At 36.2% G+C, this 22,446-nt stretch overlaps 1 protein-coding gene across 4 annotated transcripts in view; it reads left to right on the plus strand.

Annotated features, from left to right (window-relative positions):
• Nucleotides 1-15,791, plus strand: part of AKAP11 (A-kinase anchoring protein 11) — a 51,145-nt gene extending 35,354 nt beyond the window's left edge. For 3 of the 4 annotated variants that reach the window (XM_007960250.3, XM_007960249.3, XM_073013772.1), the window contains exons 8-12: nucleotides 1,989-2,144; nucleotides 5,822-5,905; nucleotides 6,671-6,717; nucleotides 10,183-10,343; nucleotides 11,718-15,791. In XM_007960250.3, coding sequence (XP_007958441.1) covers nucleotides 1,989-2,144; nucleotides 5,822-5,905; nucleotides 6,671-6,717; nucleotides 10,183-10,343; nucleotides 11,718-11,858 — 589 coding nt within the window. In that variant the 3' untranslated portion in view covers nucleotides 11,859-15,791. The remainder of the gene's footprint in view (nucleotides 1-1,988; nucleotides 2,145-5,821; nucleotides 5,906-6,670; nucleotides 6,718-10,182; nucleotides 10,344-11,717) is intronic. The other variant, XM_073013774.1, reaches the window with a different exon arrangement.
• Nucleotides 15,792-22,446: the final 6,655 nt, after the last annotated feature.

The following is a 22,446-nucleotide window of genomic DNA, read 5'->3' on the forward strand; positions in this document are numbered from 1 at the left end:
TAATTTCCACTTTTCCTTCTTAGAGTTGGGTGAGTAGATAGGCCCCTAAAGTTCTTCCTTGTAAGCTAGTGCTGCCCACTTTCAGCTTTTTATTAAGGCTGGAATAATTCTTTTCCTGCTTCTCTTTTTAATAATTGTGCTAGGGTTCTGTAAGTACTGACTAAGGGAAGTGGACTCTAGTGTGTAGAGTTTACTGTTTAACATTTTTTATTTCTAAAGTTAAATTTGTCTTTCAAGCTTGAAAAGAGATTCATTCAGATGGATTATTCTTTAGGGGTATTATTTGGGCTTTTTCACTTGATGTCCCTTTTTTGTTCGATTCATGAACATGACCATAAATATTTCACAAACTATAATGAACAGAGAAGTGGCGTGTGAATGCAAGTGAGAAATTATGTGATAGTACATTTTTATTAATTTTTGTTTGTTGTTTCGTTGTTTGTAGAGATGAGATCTCACTGTGTTGCTCAGGCTGATCTTGAACTCCTGAGCTCAAGCAGTCATCCCGCCCTAGCTTCCCAAAGTGCTGAGTTTATAAGCATGAGCCACGTGCCTGGCTGGTAGTGCATTTTTAGCCAACAAAACGATTATATTCTGAGCTATCATTCCGAGCCAGTATAACCTCACGGTCATTAAAAACTCTTCTCTGGATCTCATCCTTTGGGTCATTTCAGCCAAAAACCATGAGAATGTGGCACATATTAGGAACAGTATTAAAAAAAAACAAAGTAGTAATCTATTATGGTTCAAAACTATAATGTGCCTATGCTTGAAATGCTCATTATCATTCTGTATCTTACAAAATTAGAATAGCTGAAAAAATGGGGGGCAATTCAGGGGCTATTCTGGGGATAGCCCTGTGATACAGAAGTAAGTAAAACAGGCAAAAATCTGCATTCTCTTGGCGCTTATGTTATAGTGGAATAAGACAATAGGTAAGTAAAATACATAGTATGACACATAGTGATAAGTGCTTTGGGGGAAGAATAAAGCAAGGTAAGGAGTTAGGGATTAGAGAGTGCCGGTGGTGACAGTGGCGGTTTACAGTTTTGAATAGGTAGCAGGGGAAGCAATACTGGCAAAGTAATATTTGAGCCAAAAACCAAAGGCGAAGTGAGAATAAGTCATGTGGGAGTCACAGAGAACAGATTTCCAGGCATAGGGGTGGGACTGTGCGTGTTTGGGAAACAACAGAGAGGCTTGTGTTGCTGAAGTGGGAGGAGTGGACCAGGGAGAACAGTAGGAGTTCAGATGGATGTTGTAAGAGGGGACAGGCAGTATGTTTTAAGGATTTGGGCTCTTATTCGGATTGGTGGGAAGCCATTGGAAGGTTTTGATCAGAAGACTGACATTTTTTCTTTTTATGAAAACATCGCTTTGGACTACTTTGTTGAACATAAAATGTAGTGGGGCAATTAAAATAGTTGAGCAGTGAATGGACTTTCTTGTGGTGATGGAATAAAAGTATAAATGCCTCTTATTGAGAAAAATGAAAGGGGTCATATATGATCTGTGCTCAAAATCTTGGAGAGATTTGGTTAATCTGAATACAGGTTTGATTGACAATACTAGAATTTCTTGAACTACTTTTTTGTTCTTAAAGCCAGAAAGAGACTCCTTTAATATAAATAAAAGTACTGTTTTACAAAGTAGATGATAAACTTAGGAACTTGTACTCCCTGTAGTATCTCAGTTGAAAAATGAACTGCTTTAAATAGAATTTAGAGAAATAATGCCCTAGGGATAGATCCACTGGAGATTAACTAAGTTATGGCTGTTGGTGGGTACCTCAGTTATCTTTGAAATTAATACTCTATCCTACAGTCTCTTTATTGGCAGACTCAAATAAAGGATTACACGAGCCACTGGTCTGACTCTGAATACCATTTCTTGTTTTTGTCATCTTTATCATCAAATTGATAGTCTTGTAAGTTCAGTATCTGGGATGCTTTCAATTTGATTTTTTTTTTGTTTTTTCTTCTTTTTAGTTCAAAAGAAATAGAAGACTTTCAGTCAGCCGAGTCTGTCGGTAGCCAGCAGATGAACCTCAGTATTGGTGATGACAGCACTGGTAGCTGGTCTAATTTAAGTTTTGAAGATGAACACCAAGATGAAAGCAGCAGTTTTCATCATCTCAGTGAAAGGTAACTACACTTTTGCATATAATTGTGTAATTTCAGTCCTCAGATCTCAGAAGTGAGCTATAAATTTACATTATTATTTTAAAATTCTAAATTTGAAAATATGCTATTACTTTCAACATGTATTTTATTATTCACAACATATTTCTAATTGTTTTTAATACTTATTTAATACAGTAAGTAGCCCAGCTAATTTTATTTGGGTGTGTCAGTAGTTGATTTGAAAAATATTGCATACATTTAATTTATTCCTTTTAAGCTTCTCCTGAACTTTTTATGAACTTCTGAGGAAAATATTTTTTTTCACTTTAAAAAGCGTCCTTTTTTTTCTTTAAAGAACAAGAAAAAGGACAGTTATCTGTAAAAGGCATCAAAATAACCCTGTAATTTTCCTGATATTAGTTGAAATAGTATCTTTTTGGTGGGGCGAGAGTCCTTACTTGTCCTGCTGTTAGGAACAAAATGACCTGGAACACTTATACTTGAATGATTGAAAATACATAAGTCAAAGCCATTATAAAAATATGATTTTGTGTAGCACAAGGCACTTACCTCATATATAACTTTTCTTAGTTAACTTTGTTCATAACAGTGGTGTTTGAAATATTTTGTTAATTATGAGACAGTTGTTTCTTATAGTCTTAACCTCTACCTAAAGGCCTTTCTGACCTGTAAAATTCTATAACTCTTTATCCACATTAACTGATAACTAGAAATAATAGACACCATTTGTAGTGGAGTCTTGAGGGAGGAAAGGGTTTTCAGCATACTGCTAGTTTCAGACATGTGTGGAAAGGACCTGTGAACCATCAGTTGAACTTAGCCCCTGGAAATGGCAAACAAGGTGTGGGAGGGAAGGCGACTCTTGGAAGAGGGAATGAGGTAGCATAAGGAAAGGAAATGGCTTTTCACCTGATAGAACACTTAGTCTCGGAGAGTTTTGTTTGATGCTTGGATTAACCTGGAAATATTAATATTTTGTAAAATATATTTCATAGTTTATTATGGTACTATATACACCATCAATATTTTTTAAAATCTAGGTCCAAAAAGACAGTGTTTAAAACTAGTAGAAACAAGTGGGGACAATGTCACAAATCACGATTTGGCCATTTTCCATAACTTTATCTAGAAAAGGATACTAACATTTAGTTTCTTCTCTCATTTTGAGAAACACAGGCTTCTAGGATTTCAGTGGGGTTGACAGTGTTGACAGGAAATCCTGGCGTTAAAATGGGAGACTGAGGTGTGGGTAGAGGCTAGCAGCATTAAGAGGACTTGTAGCCAGTTGAACAACTCTGTGCTGAATGTTATCTAATTTGATGAGAAAAAAGGAATCAGCTTACCAGTTTCTGTCCTTAGTTCTGTCCTCCTTAGCATTATTTATTAATGATGTGGAATACCCATTTGTGGGTGATTCAACACAGGCTGAAAAAAGAATCCCATGAACAGAACAAAGGTTAAAAAGACCAAATCAGGCTGAGGTTAAAATAATTATGTTTAACATGGATAAATGCATTTAAGGTCAGAAAATTAATGATTAATATTTGAACTTAAGTGGGGAGCAAACCTGGCTTAATGGCGTTTTGTCAGAAAAAGACCTGTGTTTCCATTGACCACAGTTGTAACGTGACTTAATGTAATGCTGCATGGCATTAAGGTTCTGGCACAGAGAAAAAGATCGCGGGGCTCATCCAGGATTGGTGGTATGCTTGTTGCATATACAGTTTCCAGGGTGTCACCTCCAGAGATGAAGATTTATGAAGTCAGTGGAGGGTCCTGAGAATCTGCATGCTTGATAAGCAGGTACTGGACCACTGCAGTACTTATACCACTGGCTGGAGTACTCCTGTGCTAGACATAGGAAATATGAAAAGACATAAAAGAAAATGATGGAAGCAGGGTAGTGTTTCAAGAGTGAAGCAGGAAAACTCTTAAGAAATTAAGTTTTTTTAATGTTGGGTTAATATAGGGTGATCATACTTCCCACTTAGGATAGTTTGGCTTGCTTCGGCTGTTCTGTTGTAATTATTAATGGTGAGACCTTTCATTTAAAAAATGTCCTGGTTAGATGAAAAATGTATACAGTCATCTAGTTAGAAGTGGCATTTTATGAAGAATGACTTCAAATACCCATTTGGAGGCACAAAGAGGGAGGGGGATAAGATTAGAGAGAATTTGAATTTTTGGTCTTCATTTAGCTGTTTTTGTTTTAATATTTATGTAATAGGTAGGTGATGGATTTTTATTATTAAGTGGAAGAATCATTATGATGAGTAAAATTTTATGTATTTTTTTCTTTGCTATAATCTTTCTATTAATAGAAATAGAGTGTTTGAGATGACTAATTTTCTTTTTCTCCTTGGCTCACAGCTGTCTGTCCATTCTTTATTTGTGTATTTTCTTATTTTTAGTTTATCTGACAATGAACTACATGGGTTTGAACAGTTTTATAATAGAGCTATATTTGTTTGAACATACGTTAAAAAGACCCTGCTCAGTTTTAATTTTTACTCTCTAATACATTGTGATTTGTGACAGTTTGATCATGTTAGAGTGAATATAACTATGCAAATTATTTGAGATTGCTTGGAAGTTTTTTAGAACTTGAAGTAATCACCTTTTTTTGGTAATCATATCAGCATTTACTGATGTACATGAAATGATTTTATGTTTACTTTTTTAGAACCAAAATTTTGGTTTGTATAAATATTACTTTTTATAATTGCCTAGCCTAATATTGGGAAAAATAGCTGCTTATCACTGCCAACTAATGTGCTTACTAATGTTTAATAATTAGAAATGATTAGAATTTTTAAATTGCATGCTGAGGGTTTTAATCTGAAAATTTGAATTTAATTTTATTTCTGAACATGGTTGCTTTTTTTAAAAATTGCTTTGCTGCAGTTTTAGAAAATAGTTGCTTTCTTCTTCAGTTGATTAGGTAGTATAAGACGTTATCTGTATGTGGTATTTGTGACTGACCAACTAGACAAGTGTAATGCTTGATTTAGTCTTGGCTATTCTAGCTGTATTCTGAAGAAAATGTTTGTTATTTGCCACCTACTTGGAGGTGAATTATACATACTGAATTATACATAATATATGGAACGAAGATCATTGACATAATAGTATTTTAAAATCTGAAACATGTTTTGCCCAAATAGTTAGAAAAGATCTGTTTGGGACTATGTCTTAGAGCCTTCCGTCCCATCTCCCCCGACATCCCCTCACCCAAACCTGTCACTGCTTTGCACTATCTAAAGACCTGAGAGAATATTAACCTGTTTTTTTTTTTTTAACTTTATCCAAATTGAAAGGTATTGGCATTTCACAAATTAGAGTTCAAGATTGGTCTTAAGACATTAACTTTCCTGTGAAACTTATTAATTCATGCGTTCATTTGCTGTCCTAAAAGCCATTCTGTTAATCTGTAAAATACAAGTTTAGATAATTTTCATGATCTATTGAGAAGAAAGAAAAAACTCCCAAATCTCTGAACTTGTCAGGCCCCGTTTAGAGTAGCAGTGATGGTCTCTCTCCACTCTGGATGTTCCCCTTTGTTGTGACAGCTTCAGAACATCTGCAGTTATCAAGGACAGAAGCTGTTCCAAGGAAAACAAAGGTCTTTTCTACTATTCATTTTCTAGTTCAGCTCTGTTCTTTTCTTCCTCTGGCAGTAATGGTAACAGCAGTAGCTGGAGCAGTCTTGGTTTAGAAGGAGATTTGTATGAGGACAATTTATCCTTTCCAACATCAGACAGGTTGGTCCAGTCTAGAAACTTAAAAACTGATGAGTCTGTCACCACTAATGCATGATGTCATTTTCTTCAAAGAATGTGGGTTACAATGCCAGTATATATCAACCTGCTTTTCTCTTGTATTTTGACATGATTCTGCTTGATGAATTCACATCTAATGAAAAAATTCAACTATGCTAAGATATGACTGACATCTAATTGCAAAATGTGTCACTATTATGCATGTGTTGCTCTGCTTGCTATTTTTCATTCTACCAATTATTTCATTCAAAAGAGCTTGCTTCCTACAGGATTTCTGTTGGGTTTTTTTGTTATGTTTTTTTTTTGTATGTGATTTTATTTTATGTATAAGAAAAGTATAGGTAAAAAGTGTTTTTACTGTATTAAAAAATATATAAATTGCATCAGCTAAACCATTAACAAATTATTCCTGGCATTTTGTGAGATTCAAATGCTACATTAAATTAGTAGACTATTTCAACTTTAAATGATTTTAAATTGAATAATATTATGAAATTACATGGCACTTATATATATCATGGTAAGGTAGGATTTCTTGGTTTTAATAACTTTAGGGATCATTTGCAATTCAGATTTTAACATGAAATGATGTGAGAAGCAAAGCTTCCTTTTTTAATTGTCATTTCTCCCTTTCTAAATGTCACATGTCATATGGTAACATTCATTACCACATTTTTAAGAATTTGTTTTGATACCATTATTAATTAAAGTTTTTTTTGTAACTACTTCTGCTATTTTATTCATAAGTGATGGACCAGATGATAAAGATGAAGAGCATGAGGACGAAGTAGAAGGTAATTTGATTTGGTTTTCAAAGTGTTGGCATGTCTTTTGTGTAAGGTTTCCTAGAAGAGTCTTTATGCATTTTTGTCAGATAGGCTCTAGGTTATTTGTGTAAAACATTATAAATCAGTATTTTTGAACTAATTTTGTTTGTCCACTTTTAGATCCTTCGCTGAGTAGTTTTAGTTGATTGCTACACTAATGAAATTGTCATTGGTGTAAAGAAATACTGGGCAGGCACGGTGGCTCACGCCTATATTCCCAGCATTTTGGATGGCTGAGGTGGGTGGATTGCTTGAGGCCAGGAGTTTGAGACCAGTCTGGCCAACATGGTGAAACCCCATCTCTACTGAAAATACAAAAATTAGCTGGGCATGGTGGTGGGTGCCTGTCATCCCAGCTATTCGAGAGGCTGAGGCACAGGATTCGCTTGAACCTGGGAGGCAGAGGTTCCAGTGAACCGAGATCATGCCACTGCACTCCAGCCTGGGTGACAGAGCCAGAGACTCTGACTCAAAAAAAAAAAAAAAAGAAAAGAAAAAAGAAAGGAATACTTTATGAGAATTATTTGATTATTTGAGATAAATTAATTATAATCTCTCCACATAATTATTTTCAAAATATAAAAGCTAAAATTCTTACTCATAAGATAATTTATTTTAACTATGGCATATTATTTTCCTTCCAAACTGGTAACTTATAGAACTAGGGTTTCATGTCAAACTTAGCTGAGTCAGTAATATTCTTACTTATCCTGTTTAAAAGATATTTCTAAGTTAATTCTTCTTCCCTCCCCCAGTTCCAGTGCTTCACTCTCACATACACATATTTGAAGAAAATATTCAGATCCTTCCTTAATGAACATAGTTCCAAGTATGTCAGTACTAGATATCATTGGCCACAGAGTTTTGGACCATGGTTTGTAATCCTTAATTCATATGTTAAAATATCTGAGTTTATTCATCTTAATTTTGAAAATACCAATAATGTCTTCTATAAAGTGGCACTTATAAAAGTATTTGTACTTTTTGAGATACTTGTTTTTGAACTAGTGATGTTTTAAAAATTGCTTCTCTAGAAGCAGGCAAACAGAAAATAGCTAAAAAGAATTTCTCGAAATTTTCTTTATGACACCTGAATTTTCAATAGGTTTAACACCTTGTTTAGGGAAATCACATCCCAATTTTTAAGCTGCAATCTTCAGACTTAAGATTATTATTTTTTTAGTTTTAATGTCTCTGTAAGTCGACATTCTTTATATAGGGCTTCTAGAAGTCAGTTTTTCTCATCAGATACAAAGTCGAGATGGGGCAATATTTTTAGTGTTATTGATATTTGATATTGATATTCCCTACTACAATATTTGTTTCATTCTTGTTCAATAAAAAAGTGTTGACTTTGTTTATAAAAGTTCTATGCCTTTTCTCAAGTAACACCTGTGAACAGTTATTCTAAAGGCTACACATGGTATAAATGCATGTGGTAAGTATTCTCTAATGAACTAGCAATTGCTTAACTAGCTTTACTGAGGAATGATTAAGAAAAAAGATACAAGTTAATATAAATATGAAATTTATTTTGAAAAAGATTACTTTTGGCACTAACCAGGCTGTTAAGGATTTCTTTTGTGAGTAGGTAGAAACAGGAGATTAATTATATGTTGATATGTCATTACTGAGCTTTTGAGATTATAGATATTTCTCATTATATAGAAAGTTACAGCCAACTTTAAGTTTGTTAGAGATTGGTAAATTAGGAGATAGATTGGTCTGGATTTATAGAAAGACTCAAAATTATGGAAATCCTAAGGCAACAAACTTCTTTTAAAAAAAAAAAAATTTTTGTAGTTGCAGGATGTCAGTCCCTCCCCTTTTCATTAATTGTTAGTGGCTTCTCTAAAGAGAGAGCTGTTTGAAAGTTCTTGTAGGCCAGGCAACCAGGAGTCCTGAACTGAGAAAACACCAGCAGTGCAGAGAAGCAGTGGGGTGATTTAGCTTCCAGCCCCCTGAACTCCACAGGATTGCAAAAAGGCCCAGAGACCATGCCTTGTACCGTGGTGTACCAAACTTATTTTTGATTGAGAGTGTTTGAGAGAGGGAAGGGAAAAGATAATACATTTATTTTTAGAGAGTAATGTGGACCAAATCTTTTAAATTAAAAATTAGGGACCAACACAAATCCTGAAAATAATTAATAGTGGTCTAGAATGGCCTGCAAACTGTAGCAGAGAATCAGAGACATCTGTCAACAGTCTTTCCATTACTGGTACATATTGGCATGATGTCTGCCAGCATGTCCTGGTGCTCACCTCTTGTGGTGTGTGTTAAGGGGTGGAGGGGTCCTGGTCTCAGCACTCCGTATTGCTCAGGTGTCATTAAGCAGCAGGAATGTTAAATGCATGATATTGGCCCACAAGTCATTCTTTCCATCAACAGAGATGGATCTTTCTTTGTGATGAAAACAAAAGTACCATAAAAAAAGAAAATAAATTAGAGATAATCTTGATACTTGGAGTATACCAGAAAATTCCCTGATCTGGTTTTGGGTGTAAGTGGTTGCATATGGCATTTCCTCCCAGTTTTGTCTGAAGAATGAGTGATTAAGAGCATAGAGCTAGACTGCCTGTGTAAATGTCCTGGCTCAGCCACTTCCCCACTGGAGGACTCTGGGGCTCTCTTTGCCTCAGATCTCTCACCTGTAGGATGGATACGATAATAGTTTCTATGTCATAGAGTGGTTGCGAGGATTAAAGGAGTTTGTACATATAAAGAGCTTAGAACAATACTTAGGATGGAATATGTGCTGCACAAATGTTGCTGCTCTTCTTTATTTGAGATTTTTGTTTTTTGAGACAGTCTTGCTCCGTTGCCCAGGCTGAAGTGCAGTGGTAAATTTCGGATCACTGCAACCCCTGCCTCCTGGGTTCCAGTGATTCTCGTGCCACAGCCTCCTGAGTACCTGGGACTACAGGCATGTGCCACCATACCTGGCTGGATTTTGTATATTTAGTAGTGATGGGGTTTCACCGTGTTGGGCAGGCTGGTCTTGAACTCTTGGCCTCAAGTGATCTGCCCACCTCGGCCTCCCAGAGTGCTGGGATTATAGGCCTGAGCCACCATGCCCAGCCTCATTTTAATTGTTATTGTAATGATAGCTTTATAGTTCTATTTTCTCTGTAACCCATTGGTCATAATTTATTTCAAATTATGGTATTTATAGAACTTGAATTCATTACGTTAAAATGGTGTTTTATATTTTTGCAATCAATAAATGATCAAAGTTGTTCCTTTGTTTTACATTATTTTGCCCTTTAAAAGTTTTAGTTGAGGTTATGGTGTGGTTAGAAAAAGATGGGTGTTTTTTCACCATTCATTAGAATCCTAAGAAAGGGAAAATATTTGTATCTACTTGACAACCAGAGTATTGAGAGTTAAATTGATGAGTTTTACTTTATATTGTTTACATTTAAATATTAGGTTTGGGGCAAGATGGAAAGACACTGCTAATTACGAATATTGACATGGAGCCATGCACGGTAGACCCCCAGCTAAGGATTATTCTTCAATGGCTCATTGCCTCTGAGGCTGAAGTTGCAGAACTTTATTTTCATGACTCTGCAAATAAGGAGTTTATGCTAGTAAGTACCTACCTTATAGAGGGTTAGTATACATTTAACAGTAGATGATGTTCTTGTCATGTGGTTGGTCTAACAAGATGCCTGGTGATGGCAGAGTGGTTAAATGCTTAGGCTGTAGTATCCAACAGTTTGGGTTCAGACATCAGCTCTGCCTCTTTCTAGCAGGGTAACCAGAGGCAGGTTCACCAGTCTGTCTCATTGCCCCTAACGGTGCTATGCAAATGAATATAGAATCTACCTTACAGGGGTTTATGAGGATTAAATATAATGTTAAAAAAATGCTTAGTCTAATGCCTGGCATAACACTAAGCTCTCAAAGGTAGATGCTATTAATAAGCATTGTGTGTGTTCCTATGAAAAAGTTGAATTATTCTCTGTATTTAATTGATTCATAATTGTACCTAATAATATATCTTTCTCTGATAATCCAGTTTCATTCATATGAGAAGCTGTCATAATTAAAAGTCGATAAAAGTTTAAACAAGATGCTTACTGTGTGCCAAATACCTTATTAGTCAAGATTTTCAGTTTACAGTCTTAAGGTTTTTGTTGCATAATTTTCTTTTTTGGAAGTTTCCTTTTGGTGTGGTAGAAATATTCTAATTGTGGTGATGGTTGCATTCAACTTGAAGAACATACTAAAAACCATTGACTAAGACACTTTGGGTGAATTGTATGTTATGTGAGTTTTATCTCAATAAAGCTGTTTTTAAAAAGGTTAAGCATATATATGTTAACACAAATTAGTTTTTCAGAATTTTACAGATCTTTCAAAACTTAAGAGCTTTTACAGAACTTAGTAGAAAAAGAAGTGAACAAAGACATGTCATGAGTGGGACAACAGGATTTATTTAAACCTGTATTTATGTATGTATGTATGTATGTATGTTGAAACATTAACATTTTTTAACTTAGAAAGCTGTGTCATCATTGAGGCTAGAGTGTGTATTCCAGAAAAATACCATACTATATGTTGTGGAAGGAAAATCCACATCCATTTATTGAGCTTGACGTTGTCTTTATTATTTTATGTTCTAATTGAGGGTGTGGCATTTGTATTTAGTTAGGTGAAGAATTTCCTGTAGAAACTCAGTCTCTGCACTCCCACGCAGACTATTTGCTTGGTGAGGTTTGTGGAGCTTTGTCTCCAGCGATCCCAAAGTGTCATTCTCTGGAGGAGATGTGTTTATATAGGGGAAGAAGGGAAAATGTTTAATGTGGGTAAAGGGGTAGCGGTTTAGAGGGGAAGACCTTGTTATAACTAGGAAACTATTTAATTGTAAACAGCAGGATTCTTAGTTTCAGCTAAAAATAAAAGCTTTGTTATAAAATTGTTTTTGGTTAATGTTTGACACGTCTTTCTTTCGTTCTTAGCTTTCAAAACAATTACAAGAGAAAGGATGGAAAGTGGGAGACCTCCTGCAGGGTGTGCTTCAGTACTATGAAGTGATGGAAAAAGCTTCCAGTGAGGAGAGATGCAAGTCGCTGTTTGATTGGCTCTTGGAAAATGCATAGAGCAAACCCCAAACCAGTATATTTTAGTATTTGTTTGGGGAGGGGAACAAGCCAATAAAGATGTTTAGGATAAAATTTGAATAGTGAATATTAACATTGTCAGTCAGTTGGGAGGCAAGTAAATATAACTTTCTAAACGCTTTGGGTTATCACTCGGTGTATATAGTTCATACTTTTGTAATCTGTCAAAATACTAGCTTCATTTATTCTTCTATACATGTGTGTATTGTGTCAAGACCCTAAGAACATGTATTTGAAGGAAGGTCTAACCATGGGGTTTTCAGGGGCATTGTCTGACCACATTCTTTTTGTATCCAAATAGTGCTGCTAGAAACTGCACTGAAGTGGCTGGGGATAGGTTCCAGTGATAGAGTTATAATTTTGCTCCTTTGCAAACAAATGGCATCTAATTAATAACTAGTCTGACATCAGAAAATAAAATTGAGGCAGATTTTTGATCTTTCCTGTTGTTAAAAATCAGTTTCATTTTCATATTTCATAATTCAGCTGTTGGTAGCTTTTTGATTTCCCCAAACTATTTAATTTCTTAGCAGAAACATTAGTATTTTAGGTTTCTGTAAACACTAAGTGATAGTTTGACCCATCCTTTCATCAGATGACATTATTTGCCAATGCTGCCAGTCATTCTGGCATGAAAGTGATGTGTGTGTGTGTGTGTGTGTGTGTGTGTAAAGGAGTACTTTAACCTTGCCAGTTTGTTCCTTTTATTTTACTGTTTTCTTTTTAGAAACCCACTGTTAAGATTTAAAAAGGTGCTTTAAAATAAAACGCCTATAAAGATTGTGCAGTAAGAATTTTTATTCCTCTTTTTGATGATTTTGGGTTCCCAACTTATCTTACAAGTGAAAAATTATAAAAGATGTTGAAAATTTAAAAATTAATATTAATATGGAAATGCATTTAGAGAAGCCAATAGCTTTTATTGTTGGATTTTTGAAAAAAAACTCTCTACCAAGAATATGGTTGAAAAATTGGGATCCCCCCACCCCCCCCACCATATCTACACCGTTTTGTCAAGTTCTCTGACATGATCTTTCTGGTCTCTACATTTCCTACTAGTTTGTGTCCAGAAACTGCAAGTTGACATGAATAGAGGACCAAGGTTGTGTTTTGCTTTTGTCTGTCTCTCCCCTCCTCCCGCCCTCTGCCCTCTCCCCTACTCTCTGCCCTCTCCCCCAACTCTCACCTCCCCCCCCCACTCTCTCACCTCCCCACCACCACTCTCTCTCACCTCCCGCTGTGTCCTGTGTATGTGTGGATGTGTGTGTATTTGGGTGTGTAAATGTTGGTTCTTCCACTACTGGATTTTGTAATCTAGGATAAATCACTTTTTGTGGGGGCTTTGGTTTTGCTCCATTACATTTTCATTTTTTTCTGAGCACTGACTGACCTGAAAGCTGCACAAAATGTAGAAGACATAGCACCTGCCAAGGAATAGGGAATAAGGGCACTTACATTAATGTGAATTAGTAATTGTGGTATAGAAATGTTTTATAGTGAAAGATTTAAATTTGCTTTTTAAGAAAAATGCCAAAAGCTATTTAAATAACTTGAGGTAACATTGTAAGTTTTGATTTTTCTCAATTTAAGATACAGAAATACAGCAAGCCTTAATATAAAGTTTCCTGAAGTTTTTTTCAAGTATTTTTTAAGGTGGAGAAATGCAGGAATTGTATAACCAGAATTGTTTCTGCCTTTAGCTTTTCAGAACTTGAGATGTGGCTGCACTGGACTGGGTTTGTAAATGTTAGGACTAGGAATGTTTGCTCTTGTTAATTATGAATTAATTGGTTATTAAGTTTAGAATGCATTTTTACAAGTATCTATCAAATTGTGTTTAGTAACTTGAGTGTATGCACAGGTTTGATCAACAGCAAAATAGAGTTCTAAATTTCTTTCAAAGTGACAATACATTATTTTGTAAAACTTTGTGTTTGAAAATGTTTACTTCTGTTTATGGTGTAATCATTCTGAGGTGAGACTTTTCTTATTCTCATTTCCTTTGCATTTTGCTAGAGCTGTGGTGAGTTCAGCATTTGCTTATTTAACCACTACAAAATGACAGACCAGTTATTAGGTATCAGCATGTGTGGTAATAATAATAGTGGAACTTCACACTTACATCAATTCAGTGCAGGGGCATAGAGTAAAATATTAAATATTGGCAGATGTGAAAAGAAGTGTGAGTTAAAAATATTAAATATTGGCAAGTGCGAAAAGAAGTGTCAAACTTCCTCATATAGAGAAAAGAATTTTGAGTTTAGAGCAGTATCTTTTAATTAAGTATAGTCTAAACTTAACTTTCTTTAAAGGCACTTTGTGGTTTTTCCAAAGATATTCTAGATCTATTTGGTTGCTCTATAGTCAAACAGTTCTTTTGAAGACAACTCTCTTATTTTATTACAAATTGGCTTGATGTATTTCTATTGTAACATTGTAATATTGCTGTGCTGTACATTTTGGCCCTTATGAAATATATCTTTTTCAGAACCGTTAAAGTTTTGATGTACATTGAGCTGAATTCTCCGTTTACCAGTTTCATAACCTTCAAATGATATGTGGAAAAAAGTGAATGAGACCTCTGATAGGGGGTTTTCAGAACCTTGTTCACACCAAAATGTGACAGTTCTTTCATGTTTTCCTAAACCAAGTTAAAATTACATGTATATTTTGGTGTTAAGGTTGATATTTAAAATATTTCTGATTTATACAAAAGGAATGTTTCCTTTATAAATCACAGAAGAAAATAACAATATCTGTTGGATGTTTGATATAATTTAATGGCATTATAAAACCTTTAAGAGGATTCATGGTGAATATATGTGATAACATCTTTATACTTTGAAAAATGTTCCACTTCCCCTTCAGATATTTGTTGTAAGTTAATTCAAATCTTAATACTTTAATTTTGCTCCAACAAGGGCTTGATGTTGCTGGTAAGAGAATTTACTTATAAATGCACTATGTATAAAGTGAAAGATAGTTTACTTATCTGACTTTGATATTAGAAGGCTGACATTAGTGCACATTCCCCAAATGCAGAGTTTAACCTTGATTCTTCATTTAAATGTCTACTTAATTATTTAGCTGATATTCTTCCACAATTACTATATTCAATTTCCCATCAGTATATCACTTTAAATTTTATGTTTTTCTAAGGAAACTTTCCACAGAATTTTAAACAACTGATGCATCCATACTCAGGGTGTAGGGAGAATACTTGGCATTTAAATACCCTGTCCACCTGTCACCAGCACAAGAGAATTAGAGCTTCAGTGAGAATTTAGAAAAATTATACTAAAGTGAGATGAATTTTTTCTCATTTTCAGCAAAACTCCTCTAAGCATTTACTCATTTACTGTATTCCTGCTCTGAAGATGTGGATACAGAATTAGTCACTCTTGTCACTTTATTTATTTATTGGTTTTTTTTAACCATCTGTGTACATTCCTTTCATAGGGTAGAGTTGTAGTTCTAGAGGTTCTTATTTTGTTTTTGTTGTAATGTTTGAATACTATTTAATATCTGGTTTTAATATTGCTGGATTTGCTACCTTTGGTTACTTGTGCAGTGTTAAAAGTAATCCACTTTCTTGTTTAATATACCAGATACATAGCAAAAGCAGCTTGGAATAATTATAGCTGTTTATTTGGCTGTGCTCAGTTACTACATTAAGATCTTGTACTGTGTAACAGTAACTCTTTTTTGCTCTTCAGTAATTTAATATGTTCACTTAACAAAACACGAACTTTGAGATGCACTAAAATTTTGTTTTAGCAGTGGCTCAAAAAATTTCAGAAATTACTTTTGTAATTATTTGCAATTAATTGTTCTTTTATCTTACAATTGTTTAAGCCTGTGATCTTTCTTCTCCCAACTAAGAGTTCTTCAATAAATTTAAGAAATACCTGGTCTTGGTTTTCATTCTATAATATCTCATTAACTGCTCTGTAATGAGTGGGACCACTATGACAGAAGACCACACAAGAGGACCGAAGTGCTAGATCATGGTTTTGAGAACAAGAGAAGTTAGAAATATTTTCAGCTGGACACTAGATTCTGCCTACTTATAGATGCCCTGCATGCGGACACAGTGACTTAAAAGGCTGGTTGCCCAACCTGCTTTGGATTTAATGCAAAGTAGAATATTATGGTTGCCTTGAATATGAACATGGCTATGAAATTCTTCTAGCCTGGTTTGAACACTCTTTCCATAGTAAGACCGTGCCTCTGTTAAACTGTGTACGCAGGATACTTAAAAGTTAGCTCCGGTTTTTTTTTACTAATGGATTTGACTTTGTCTTAAGAATTTTTTTTTTCCTTTTAAATAGAATATTTTTAGAGCACTTTTAGGCACACAGCAAAATTGAGCAGAAAATATAGAGCTCCCATATACCTTCTTTCCCCAGCCTCCTTCAGTGTCAGCACCCTGCAACAGTGGGACATTTGTTACAATCTATGGACCAACGTTGACACACACACCATTATCATCCAGAGTCCATAGGTGACATTAGAGTTCACTGTTATGCATTTGTGGGTTTGGACAAATGCATAATTATAGGTACCTAACACTGTAATATCATACAGATAGTTTTCCTGTGCCCTATCTTAATGTAATTTAAGCCCAGAAATTAGGAAATGATTTTAAAATGTTTTTCACAAATGTTTTAAAATGCTAGGAAATAATAGCAAACAATAAGAATGTTTGGGTGTAAGTGCACCCAGTTACTAAGAAAACCAAAAGTGCTGACAAGAAGTAAGCAAGATTCCGTAGATTATAGTGCCAAAAAGGAAGTATGGCTCAAAAGGAATGGGAAATGTGGCAAAGGACATTTGACAGTTTTACGCAGAGGGATCATATGTGATTTGTATCTTAGCTAGGACAGAGGAAGGTGAGGGACAGGGCTTGAATTACCTCAGATTTGTAAAGTGTGAGATGGAGAGGTCATTTATCTAAGGATAAATGTGCTGTTGTTCCTACAATACAAAAAGAGTAAAAATCAGTGTTTTTGCATCGAGTTTACAGCAAGAACAAAAAGTATATTTTGCACTTCTTTATCCTTTGTAATTTTATAATCGCCTAACTTTTGGTCAAGGGGGGTAATATTTTAGACTGGAGAGAGTGAAAAACAGTTTCAAGAGGGGGTTGAAGCCCCAGTTTTGACTTTAACTCATCCCTCTGCACCCCTACCCCCTTTTAAACAGACACCTAAATGAATTTGTTAAAGCAAGGGATTAAACCCAGACTTCTGTGTACTGAATTCTGCCCATCTGTATGTTTTGGTCTGGTGTAGAATCTTTTAAAAATAGTTACCAAACTTAAAAATAAGATTTAACATTTAAATAAGTTTTGTATTTTCATCTTCTTGAAACAATTGAAAGCTCTGAAGCAGTGATTGGGCTCTTACGTTGGCAGCAATTTAGCAGGAGCTGAATCGTGATTGCCCCTTTAATCCCAGAGTAAGTTCTGTTTTTGCCTCTGGCATGACTTACTCCAATTCCCTCATTTCTGTTGCCTGCTGGGGCCTTATAGACAGTTGAGATGCACCCACTGACTTAAAGCAGATAAGATAATGTGCTTAGAAAAAAGCAGATAAGATAATGTGCTTAGAAAATCTGAACAACGTTCTAGTGACTCATTCTCTAGGGTTGCTCAAAGAGGGGAGGAACATTCTAGAAATTACAAACTTGCTGAGTTGATTGCTCCTGAGTAGAAAACAAATAGTAATTGTTAAAAGCATAGTTTCGTTTGTTTGTTTTGTTTTTTAAGTATGTGGATAAGGGAGAGCCAGCATAGGTTTACCAAGAGCAGAGTCTGTCAGATTTACATTTCATTTTCAGTAGGGTTATTTTGACATATTAGAGGATCAGAGATACAGTATCTAGATTTTAATGAGGCTTTTTATATGGAGAGAAGGAATGAATAACTGTGGCTTCCTAACGTTTTGAGAAATGTGTTCCCAAAGGCTTGTGGTTAATAGATCATTGTCTACCTGGTGGTCAGTGCTGTGTGTCTGTATTAGTTCTTGCATTGCTATAAATACCTGAGACTGAGTGGTTTATAAGAAAAGAAGTTTAATTAGCTCACGGTTCTGCAGGCTCTACAGGAAGCATGGTAGCATCTGCTTCTGGGGAGGCCTCAGGAAGCTTCCAGCCATGGTGGAAGGCAAAGGGGGAGCAGGCACATCACATGGTGGGAGCAGGAGCAAGAGAGAAGGACGGGGGGAGGTGCTACACACCTTTAAATGATCAGATCTTGTGAGAATTCACTACTCTGGGGACAATACCAAGAGGATACTAAACCATTCATGAGAAACTGTCCCTACAATCCAATCAACTCCTACCAGGCCCTACCTTCAACTGAGGATTACAATTCCACATGAGATTTGGGTGAGGACACATCCAGATCTGAGGACACATCCAGATCATATCAGTGTCAAAGGCCATTTCATGTATGGCCTTTTTATCCAGCCGTGGAGTGAAGATTTGGAGTAAGCTCATGAAGGATGTCGAAAAGCATTCGAGTATTACATAGTAACCATACTGAGGGATAATATTCAAACAGTCGAAATAAACTGGGAGAGCAGATAAGAGACTTTTGAGTCTATTTCTTCCTTTTGTCCTTTGACCAAACGACGGATTTGACATTCTCTTCCAAAGGTGGGGAGGTTCTGTGTTTACATACTGCCTTTTTATAACTAGGGCTTGAATATTTTCCTCCAAATACTATATTTTTATGGCTCTCTTGATATAAACTTAGTTATTTCCCTGTTACTTAGTAAATTATATGAACCCGGGACTTCTAAATATATGGGAACTGATGCTAAGGAATCCTATAAGCTTAAATCCAATAAGAGCTTAAAATGCTGTGGACTTTTGAAGAGTCACAAGGCTATCAGGAAAAAAGGCCACCAGAACCACTAATATCTACTATTAACCTCTTAACCTCTTTTCTGTTTATAACGGGATGTAGGTGGCTGTGGCAGGTGAATGTGGATTCCAGGAGATCATGATGTTACAATAGCTTTTCCAACCTATAAATCTTCTTTGAATCAATTTTAGATGGCTTGTGACAAACGCTGGGAGGTCAGTCAAGCTGCTTAATCTGAAACTCAGTGGACTTCAGTGTCCTTGAACCCTAAGCAGCCATGGCTTCCAGAAGGAGGGGGCCCTTGGTTGAGTGACAAAGTCTGCAGTGATACAGAGCCAGTGAGACATAAGTATGTGGGAAGACAGATCCAATTAGGCCTTCATAGACCCAAATGGCTAAGTGCTCTAATAAGGTGGGGTAAATACTAGGTCTTGCATAAGTACAGAGTGGTTGGAGATGAAAATAGTCCCTGCCTTTATGGAGCTTCTTGTTTAGTGAGGCAGAGTCATTAAATGAGTGATTGTGTACAGTTAAGTCCTCGCTTATGTCATTGAGAGAATCTTAGAAACTGCAACTTTAAGCAAAATGCCATATAGTGAAATCATTATTTTCTCATCAACCTTATAATGAAGTGAGGTAAATATTTAATTACGGTTGTTTAAACGTGTTGGAAGCTAAAGACAGAGGCATCTAGTCAATGCTTCCCTAAAGCCATTCTGAGGCTTAGGCTAGGTTTGAGCTGAGTAGGAGCCAACCAGACAAGGGGAGTGGGAGGGTGGAGGTGAGAAGGGCAGGTGGGGAGAAGAGGTTTCCACTAGATAAAAGCCATGGACAAATTCCCGGGAGTACGGGACTTCTTTGGAAACCAAAGACCAGTTTGGCTGGAACATGAAGAGAAGTGACACATCTTGAGAAACACACATCTAGCTGGCTGTCAGCCAGGTGGTCCAAGAAAGTGTTTGTAGTTTGTTACACCACAGTCATTGGTTTTAAGTCCAAGACGTGGCTGATGGTCATCTTCGCTTGACACTGCTTTCCAGACCATGCCTAGAGTATTGTGTTTAGTTCCCGATACCATTTTACAAAGGACAGAAATACATGGAACCATCCATATCCATGACTGTCTAATGAGGCTAAGGAGCTAAAAATGTATTAAATGAGTTTTCAGTGAAAGAAAAAAAGGCTGTTTGGCCTAAAGAAGGAGAGATGTAGGAGTAACCTCAAACCTGCCTTTAAATATATGAAGCGCTTTTAGTGGAGACAGATTGAAACTTGTGACCCTAGTGGAGGGGATAAAATCCCATGGGGAGAAATTAGCAGTGGATTTCAGCTCGTGCTCTAAAAATTGGAGCTTTGCAATATGGGCGAGACCCCCTTAGTGAAAAGGAGCGTTTCTGGCCCTTGGAGAGGTTTCCGCAGTGCTGGCTGATCACTCCTGCAAGTTTTGATAAGAAATCCAAACAGCTTATAACTTGGGATTATGTGACCTTTGTGTTCCAACACATCCTTTCCCACACACTACTTAATTTTTTCCACAGTCATTTAGTAAAGCTGTTAAGAACCTGGGCTCTGGGGTCAAAAGAACTTGATTTAAAATCCCGGAGGAAAAACCCAGGATGATGGTATCTTGGAGAATTTTCATTTGCTTCTGGCAGGTGCCTGGGGGCACAGCTAGTCTTGGAGCACCTTAATTTAAATTCAAACTTTGAGGGTTTTGGATCCCTCTGGTGGCTTGATGTGCTGCATGTCCAGGCCAGGGCCTGTGTCTGGAAGGTGTAACCCTTTGGGGTTACAAGTAGAGAGGGGATGGTTTATGAGAATCCCTTTGTCGGAGGGGGTGGGGAGAACTAACTTTTTGCCTTTCTGGCCTTGTGAGTCTGCCAAAATACTATCCTGTATCACAGCTTTTTTTTTTTTCCTTCAGATTTGACAGATATTCTTAGGGTGAAACAGGGGCTTTGAATGCTCGGTGGTTTACTTTTTGGGGTGCTTTGCTTTTGCTAGATATTTGACCCATTGCATCCTCAATAATACACCTCAAGATGTTGTGGGTGTATTAATAAGGCGGCTTCTGGAGTTTTTGCAAAAACGAGAGAAAACTTTGAAGATAAATAACATTTAAGCTTTATCCAAACAGCTTACTAGCTGTTTAAATGCTTTCAAGGAGGTCTTTCTTTTTTCTTTTTTTTTTTTGAGACGGAGTTTCACTCTCATCACCCAAGCTGGAGTGCAGTGGTGCGACCTGCGTTCACTGCATCCTCTGCCTCCCAGGTTCAAGCAATTCTCATGCCTCAGCCCCCAGAGTAGTTGGGATTACAGGTGCCCATCACTACACCCGGCTAATTTTTTGTATTTCTAGTAGAGACGGGGTTTCACCATCTTGGCCATGCTGGTCTCAAACTCCTGACCTCAGGTGATCCACCCGCCTTGGCCTCCCAAAGTGCTGGGATTACAGGTGTGAGCCACTGGGCCTCCAGATGTTTCATATTTTATCCAACTTAATTACTTTTACTATTTTAATTTACATGAAGGACTTTTTATTTTTTTTTTTGCTTAGCTCCATGTGATTAACTGTTAATATCCTTTCAATTTTCTTTTACATTTTTAATTTATCTTCTTGAAAGGGTTATATGTGCATATGGTATTAAATTCCAAAAGGTATCAGAATGTACAGTGACAAGTATCCCTTTCACCACTCTCTAGCCACCGAGCACCCCCACCACCCCCAGAGATAACCACTGTTACCAGTTTCTGTTCCATCAACACTGTTCTATAGGTGACCTTTGAAAACTTAGATTGGATTTTGTAACTTGTAGATGGATACAAATCTGAAAGTTTCAAAAAACAGGAAGTGACCAAATCATTTAGTAAGGATAGTGGTTACTTCTAGGGGAGAAGGAGGTACAGGAGCCTCCCATGGTGCCAACAATATTCTGTTTTCTTGACTTCGGGTGGTGGTTAAACTGCCCATATAGATTCTAAGCAATTCTGTGAATATATTTCACATCACGCATGTGTGTGCAAAAAAAATCTGCAAAACTGATCATCTTAAAGACAACCAGAGAGAACGAATGGGTTACCTGCAGAACAAAACTGATTCACAGTAGTGTGCTCAAATATTACAATAGAAGCCAAAAGGAAATAATGTCTTCAAAGTGCTGATTTTTAAAAAGTCAATCTAGAATTTCGTATCCTTCAAAACTATTTTTCAAGAGTGAATGTAAATTTAAAGTAATTTCTAACAGATTGAAAGCGTTTACAATGAACTTTGCTGGAAAAAACTACTGAAGGACATATTAGTTTTGTAAGAAGGAAATTGAGCTTATAAGGAAATAGTGAAGAAGCACTGTTTAAAATAATTAAAATAGAAAATGAAAGAGAAAGAGTGAGCACCTAAATGCAATGCAGGTTCATATAATAATTCCTGTTTACTCTCTATGGTAAGCATTTCCTATCATTGAATCCAGTATCAACCCTGTCATCATTATTTCTGTTTTTCGTGTGAGAAGCTCAGACTCAGAGGGGTTACATTTCTTACCCAATGGGCATAGTGGTAATGAATGCCCAGGCCTGACAGGTTCCAATGCCCAAGTTCTGTTCATTGCACTACAATCTATCACCATATTTAGAAACAGAAATGTAAAAAGATGACAATTAAAATCACTTGTAATAACACATAGTGTATTAGTCTGTTCT

Source organism: Chlorocebus sabaeus, chromosome 3 (assembly GCF_047675955.1).
Source record: "Chlorocebus sabaeus isolate Y175 chromosome 3, mChlSab1.0.hap1, whole genome shotgun sequence".
In the NCBI taxonomy this organism is placed as follows: Eukaryota; Metazoa; Chordata; class Mammalia; order Primates; family Cercopithecidae; genus Chlorocebus; species Chlorocebus sabaeus.